Source organism: Myotis brandtii, unplaced genomic scaffold, assembly GCF_000412655.1.
Source record: "Myotis brandtii unplaced genomic scaffold, ASM41265v1 scaffold126, whole genome shotgun sequence".
In the NCBI taxonomy this organism is placed as follows: domain Eukaryota; kingdom Metazoa; phylum Chordata; class Mammalia; order Chiroptera; family Vespertilionidae; genus Myotis; species Myotis brandtii.
This window is the reverse complement of record NW_005354425.1, coordinates 1,210,553-1,218,708: the sequence shown is the minus strand read 5'-3', so window position 1 is coordinate 1,218,708 and position 8,156 is coordinate 1,210,553. Positions and strand designations below refer to the sequence as shown.

General features: G+C 35.7%; 1 protein-coding gene across 1 annotated transcript in view; it reads left to right on the top strand.

Annotated features, from left to right (window-relative positions):
- DOCK11 (dedicator of cytokinesis 11) overlaps nt 1-8,156 on the top strand; it is a 141,734-nt gene that overhangs the window by 14,054 nt on the left and 119,524 nt on the right. Inside the window, exons 3-5 of the mRNA XM_014534185.1 lie at nt 3,277-3,411; nt 5,980-6,157; nt 6,551-6,630. Of these exons, the coding sequence (XP_014389671.1) occupies nt 3,277-3,411; nt 5,980-6,157; nt 6,551-6,630 (393 nt within the window). The remainder of the gene's footprint in view (nt 1-3,276; nt 3,412-5,979; nt 6,158-6,550; nt 6,631-8,156) is intronic.

Below are 8,156 nucleotides of genomic sequence, written 5' to 3'. Positions count from 1 at the left end.
GCTAAGGGAACAGAAAATGCAAAAGCTCAAAGGAGCTTGCTTGGGTTGTTTGAGGAACAACAGGTAAACCAGTGTAGTTGGAGCAGCAGAATTAGGAATAAAGTCCAAGAGATCATTTGAGGCCAGATCATGTACATCATCCCAGGCTATGGTGAGTATTTTGAGTCTTATTTGAACCTCGTTGGGAAGCCATTAGACGGGTGTGGGCAAAATTCTCTTTGTCTCTGTCACATGATTATGATTCTAGTCCAAAACTGACTTGCCTTTGTGAATTTGAGTGAGTTCTCAGTCTCTCAGTTTGCTATTAGATAAAATGTAGATAATGATTCTTATTCCCTAGTGACATTAAAATAATTAGTTATTGGTTACAAAGGACTTGAGGCCTTCAGATGAAAGGTATGATATAGAATAATTACCACTGTATAGTCGTTATTTTAACAGCTGTCTTCTTTTTGAAATTGAAAAAAAAAAAACCACAATGTAGACCTGTACCCGAAATAGCAACATCTTGGAAATTTAAAAAATGTCAGGAAAGTCATTTTTCTGATTTTCCTTTTGGTTCCACATGAGAGATTTAGGCTACTCCTTTTTTTCTTTGAAAGTCACCTTAAAAGCTTCCAAGACGTTGAAATCTAACATATCATAGAATATTAGAAAGAGGAGAGATTTTACATATCTGTTGAGGCAGAGTCTGATTTTGACAGAAATGACTTTTCAAAACTTCCTTACTCTACAAACTGTGCTATTTACTTATTTTTATTTTATTGAATTTATTGAGGTGACATTGGTTAATAAAATTATACAGGCTTCATGCGTACAATTCTATAACATGACATCTGTATATTGTATTGTGTGTTCACCATCCCAAGCCAAATCTCCTTTTATACCATTTATTCACCCTATTCTATCCCATCCCCAGTTTCCTGTAGAAAATCATTTGGGGGAGGGTTACCCCTAGCCTAGGAAGGCTGCTGTGTTATTCATTGAGTTTCAATAAAATTATTTGTAGATCATGAAAAAAATGATCGTACAGATTATGTAGTCTGATTACATCATGTTATAAGCGAGGAAACTGAGAAAAGCAGAGTCTTGAGGACAGTTTCACTGCTGACGAGCAGGAGTGCTGGTTGCAAATCAAGATCAAATGACTTGCAGGCATCTGCCCTCTCCCCAGATTCATGAGCTATCTACCTCAGTGTCACATTTAGACATAATTACAATGTTACAGGAAGTGATTTACTGTAATTTCAGATCCCTTTCCATCTCTTTTGTAATGATGTGCTTGGCTAATATTGGAAGTGGCGGCTGCCACAAAATGTCTTTGCTTGGTGAGGCAGCTGTGCATGAAAAAATTTTTATAGACTATAATTTGGCTCTGTGCCACAACTGTTTGCTCTGTATTTTCCCTTCCTCTGTCCCTCTTTGTTGCTGGCTATGGACTCTGCAAGTGGATTCTACAGACTGTATCACTGAGTTGTAGATTTGATCATTGTTCAGATTCTAATCTGGTGTTAATTTTTTCATATTAATTTCTGCCTGGAAAATGTATTTTTTTCAAAATTTTTCTCAAATAGTTATTATAATACCTTTAGAAAGTGGTGTTTTTTCATTTTAAATAAGCTCAGTGTGTAATTTTAGGTCTTCTGGTTCCATCATTTTAATAACAGATGTGAATGTACCATTGTTGTGAAAATAAGCAAACATATATATATTTCTCTGTATATTTCTGTATGTATTTACCATGTGTATACTTGTGTATGAATCTAGATTTATTTAATTGTAGCTCCAGTAAACTTAACTGTGGGTGAATCAAATATGAAAATATATGTATATGCTACACACACACACACACATGCTTTCTACCCTTGTAAACTAATGCAGCAACATTTACTTGATTGGCATTGAAAAACAAAGCGATATTTTTCTTCTTGGACTCCTTTCTGTTGATAAGACATAGCCCACATGGACACTCCCTGAAATAGAAGCTGTAGCATTTACCAGTCTAACCTGTTAGGGTGTTCCTCCCACTGGTATATTTTTGTCATTCATTGCAAAATCAATGATGTTCAAACAAGTCCAAAATAACTGCAAGCTCATTACATCTATTTACTGCTTTTCCTAAAAAGAAATGCCCCTTAACATGTTTCTATTTTTTGTTTACTCATGCTATGGAGAAATAAATTGTGGATATTTCAGCTACTTTGCCAGAAGTGAAGTAGTTTTCAAGAACGATGTTGCCAAATAAAACTCTTTTCATAATTATAGTTCTTAAAATAGTCAGAGATCATAACTGGATAATTAGATGGGTGATTGCAAATGGCAACCTTAAATCTAAAAATGAACTCCTGTGAGTAACATAAGATGCATTGCAATGCATTTCCCCAATAATCACCAAAAATCTATTTCCTAGTCTCTCTTCCCATTCTCTGACATTATTTTAGATCCATAATCCTGGGGAATTTTACTATAAGAAATGCTTGACACAGCTTAGAGTTTGTGGCTTATTGAAAGAAGCATAGATTCATCAGAGAGCTCAGAATCCCCTTTTCTCACTTCCTTCATCGGGTCCAAGACTCTTTTTAGGGGAGAGTAGAGAGGTAGCATGAATGTATCAGACTGTTCCTTTTCCCCAATTCCTGTGGCTTTTGCTATGAGTTGTAGTAACAGACTACTTCTTAACTGTTGTGAATCCCTAATTGCAAACGAATGGCACAATCCCATTGGGCCTTTTGATTAAAATCTCAGCATTCGGAGCGCTCAACAATGGTAAGTAACTAATGACTCAGTGAGTGCATTATAAGCTTTACTTTCACAAGTGGGGATACTGGAACAGCATAGGTGAGTGCAGTAAGATGTGCAGATGAGAGATAAATAGATGATAGAGGGGTGTGTTTGTGTCTGTTTATATATATATTTATACTTGGATTTGTGATAATATGATGGAAATTATAAGAATCTAGTCATGGTTTGCAATTAAATGGGAAATGGATGCTATAATGAAATGGACAGTAATTCAGATACAAAATTACTTTATAAACTTTAAAGTGTTAAAACCTCTTCTCTAGATATTTGATTAACTGAGTAAAATCACTTGACTTCAAATTCTCCATCTTAAAAAAATGAAGATAATTGTAATTCCTAACACTTTTCAGAGTTGTCTGAAGGTTGTCCACATGTAATGCCTGTGGCAAGCTTTTCAAAGTTTTTAGTTCAAAGAAACTGTTCAAATGCAATGTATATGTAACAAATATATCATTGCTGTTCCTTCCTCCATAGGTATTCAAGAGACGGTATTTTTACTTAACTCAACTTCCTGATGGTTCATATATTCTCAATTCCTATAAAGATGAAAAAAATTCAAAAGAACCTAAAACTGCCATCTTCTTGGATGCCTGCATTGACGTTGTTCAGGTAGGGCTGTAGAGGTAATCTTTCTTCTCTTTCTCGAAAACGGTTATTGATCAACTCTTTAAAAAAATATATAGATTTTACTTGATTTCAGAGAGGAAGGAAGAGGGAGAGAGAGATAGAAACATCAATGAGAGAGAATCACTGATGGGCTGCTCCTGCACATCCCACGCTGGGGAGGGAGCCCACAACCTGGGCATATGCCCTGACCGGGAATCGAACTGTGACCTTCATAAGTGGAAGCTCAATCATTGAGCCATGCCAGCTGGGCTGATCAACTTGGCTTGGGGATAAGGACACATATGTAATAACTTAATCAATAAAGAAATTTTTTAAAAAGTCAATTAAAAAAAAAACAAAAGAACCTCGTCATTTTTCTCTGTTGGTTAATGGCATCTCATCTGCTAAAATGTTTATATAAGACAATTCAGAATTCCCTGCAATTGGCCCACTCTTGCTCTGTGCTAGTATTCAGGTGTTTACCCAGTCCTTTCAAGTCTGGCTTCCAAGGACCTATTCAATCTCTTACCATTTTCCCATTCTCACTGTGCTTCCTCTGGTTTTCCATTTTCTCCTCTCTTACCTAGAATCTTACCTTCCTGCCTTCTGAATTGTTGTCCTGCTCCAATTTATCTTCCTAAGACATAGATGGGGTCCTTTACTTTCTACCCAAAACCTTGTGGCTCTTGATTTATTGTCTTGCATAGTGAGATCTAAAGGTCTTAACCATTGCAGGCCCATAGTGATTGGCCCTCACCCTGCTTTCTAACTGCATCCCCCCGCATTCCCTTATACATTCTGTGCTCCAATCATAGCTTCACATGTGTATGCCTTTCTTACATTTATTTCTCTGCTTGACATATACTTTCCCCTTCTGTTCCTGTTTGAACCTTTAAGACTCAGCTCAAATAGCACTTCTGCCATGAAATGTTTTCTGTTTCCTTCCCTACCCTCATGCCCACCAAGTGGAATTAAGCACCACCTCCCCTGTATGACCACTTGGCTTTTTCCCCTCTATTATACTCTAATCTGTGAATCATACTCTAACTTGTGGGTAATTCTGCACATTCATTTTTAGACTTTAAGGGACCATGTCATATTCATCATGTCTGTGTCCTCTATAATAATTAGCAGTGTTTTGTACACAGCAGCAGTGGCTTAACAGATGTTTACTGATTTGAATTATTGAGGGGGCATGAACAAAGACTGTGTGGGAAACAGGGCACAGAGATGATCTAAATAAGAAGTCAATTCACCAAGATAGGAGCCATTACTACAGAGCCAAGATAGCATGGTCGACCAGAAGTAGCACAGGGCTGATTAGGAGGCATGAGATGTGAGTTCAATGCCCCTAACCTACCTGAATCTTAATTTTCAAAACTAAAGTGTCTATTTTCTGATCAAATGAGATTATTATAAGGATCAAATGAAAAACAACTTGTAAGAATATGAAAATCTATGTGACTAGAAGGTGATATATATAGTGTGTCCCAAAAAATATATACACACTTTAATAGCTGATAGCTCAATTTTGAAAATGAAATGTATTTTAATAAACTGCCTTTATAATTATTCAGTGTGTATACTTTTTGTATATATATTACTGGAAAAAAGAGGACACACACAAATTACAAAAATTCTTTATTAGTTTTAGTCTGGATTGACCATTTGTTCCTAGGCTCTGCTTTCCTCATCTATTTATGATCTCCCCTTCCAAATATTTTCAAATATATAAATCTTTGTGACTTGCTACAGCAGTTTGATGTCATCCTTTACTATACTTTGAAGATGAGAAAGAGGAAATTTCTTGGTTCCTTCTTGAGTAATGACTATGCAGTGGAAAATTATTGATTCATGAACCTTTCTTAAAACTAACACTGTGTTATTTGGGAGAGGGAGTGTGTCATTTCTTTGGTCGTGACAGAGAAGGTGGTAATATAAAAGAATGTGTCATCATGTTTGAGGAAAGGAGGTAGATTTTATTTGCCTTGTGTGCTAGTATTCAGCATTGGCCATTTCCATATTGTCCTTTGCAATAAATCTAGAGAGCCACAATTTAATGTGAATCAAGTAAAGTTTTCTTTTGTGCATATTATGTGTGGTAAAATGAATTAGGTGTTGATATTGCATTTTATGTTATGATATAAAGCAAGTGCCAGATTTATTTCAGGTCACATTTAAGGGCCGATTGTTTTTAAGGGCCAGGGAAATCTATAAATATGCAAGGAAAACTTTGAGCAGGGGGAAAATTATAAAATATTTGGTTACTTTCATGTGGCAGTGTAATTATCTAAATGTGATGGATGTCAAAAGGCCTTAAACGATAATACTCACTCAACAAGTAGTATTTTATACCCACTTTGTGCATATAACACTGAGCTCAGTACTGAGGGAACAAAAAAAAAAGATGTTTGACGTGGTCATTCATTCATCGTCTAGTTGAAAGAAGCAATTCTTTCATAAAAGTATTGGTATATCTGTGTGCTGTTCTGAGGTAGAAATAAACTAATGAAATCTAATATGAAAAGAGCAACTAAACTAACTTAACAATGCGGTTTTTTTTTCTTCTAGTGCCCCAAAATGCGCCGTCATGCTTTTGAACTCAAGATGTTAGATAAGTACAGCCATTATCTGGCTGCTGAAACTGAACAGGAGATGGAAGAATGGTTGATAACTTTGAAAAAGATTATCCAGATCAATACCGACAGTTTGGTGCAAGAGAAAAAGGAGACAGTAGAAGCAGCACAAGGTCAGAATTTTTAAATGGTTCGTTATTGAGGTAAAGCCCTTGTCTTTAATCTATGGAAATGTCTGTTGTGTGGGGTGAATATAGAACTCTTAATCTTAAAGGTTGACCTGCTTCTTCATTAAAAGTGACTCTGAAGGTTGATATATTTGTTTTCAGAGTTGATAGTGTATAGACTCAGACACATGAAATATAACCAGACTAAAATGGATAGGGAATTCATGGCAGGTTTTCAAAAGCCCATTAAAGTTTCCCCTATGCTTTCATAATCAAAATTCTTTGCAATAAATCTAGTAGGTGAGGATGGGGTGGGAGAAGAGATAGTTAGGATATTCCTCTTAGGTGATTAGTAATGGTTTGTATGATTTGGAACATCTGCTTTTAATGAATTTACAGATGATGAAACTAGCAGCCAAGGCAAAGCCGAGAGCATCATGGCCAGTTTGGAAAGGAGCATGCATCCGGAACTGATGAAGGTACATCTTTCTTATGGCAACTTGCCTTCAGCTGAGGCAATGCAGGGTTAGCTGTTAAAATTTTAATGCTGGATTCCATTTGGCAATGCCATTTCTAAGTTAAAAACCACAGTAAATTAGTACAACAGGTAGAGATTTTAAAAGGAAAGTTATACTCCTAAAGTTGGACTTATGAAGTGCCAACTAACAGTTTGGAAAATCTTATTTTTTTTCTAGATGCCAAGAAGTTCTTTAAGATTGTTATGACTTTATTAATTTTATTTGCTACTTCATATTCTGTTCAATTACAGCCATCCCTCAGTATCCTCAGAGAACTGGTTATAGGATCCTGGGGGATACCAAAATTTGAAGATGCTCAAGTCCTTTATATAACATGGCATAATACTTGCATATTGTTTATACAAATCCTCTTGTGTACTTTAAGTTATCTATAGATTATTATAATACCTATTACAATGTAAATACTATGTAAATAGCTGTTATACTATATTGTTTAGGGAATGACCAGGAAACAAGTCTGTACATGTTCAGTACAGAGGCAACCATCTTAGGACTCATTACATACTACACCTCAGCAACAGTGTAACATTTAAAATATTTTTGATCTGTGGTTGGTTGAATCCGTGAATGTAGTGGCTTTTTTCAAGTGGCTGTTGATGCAGATTGAACATGATATTCAATCTAATGATTTATATATGTTAATTTCATAATTTTATATATGTTAGTTTCTATATGTAAATACATATGTATATAAATAATTTCATCAGATAAAAATTTTGGTGAACATATATCATTTGTGTTAATTACTCTGCTCCTTGGAGTTTGAAATGAGCTAATTTTCAAAGCATAGAGGTGATTATCACACCTATTTTAGTAGGGTGAGATATTTTACTCTGTAGAGTCTATACCAGGGGTGGGCAAACTTTTTGACTCGAGGGCCACAATGGGTTCTTAAACTGGACCGGAGGGCCGGAACAAAAGCATGGATGGAGTGTTTGTGTGAACTAATATAAATTCAAAGTAAACATCATTACATAAAAGGGTACGGTCTTTTTTTTTTTTTAGTTTTATTCATTTCAAACGGGCTGGATCCGGCCCGCGGGCCATAGTTTGCCCACGGCTGGTCTATACTACAATAGATTAAAAGGTTTAATAACCCATTTATTTATTTAAATCCTTGTCAAACCTATTTATTTTCACTTTAGTCCTCTTCCTGGAATAAGTTACACAATTTTATAAGTAACATTTTTATATTTTACAATTATCCTTCTCTTAAGCTTCAAAGCTATTTTCCAATAATTAGGAACATACTCATGATCCCCTGATCTAGGCTTTCTATGATTTTATAGATTTTAATGTATCCCCTCTGACTCTTTGTAATTTCAGACTGTACAGCCCATTATGTTTCTCCTAAGGTGACAGAATCAGAATCTATATATATAAAAGCCTAAGCAGCCCTTATGACTGAACAACCCGAATGACCAGTCGCTGTGATGTGCACTGACCACCAGGGGGCAGGCACTCAA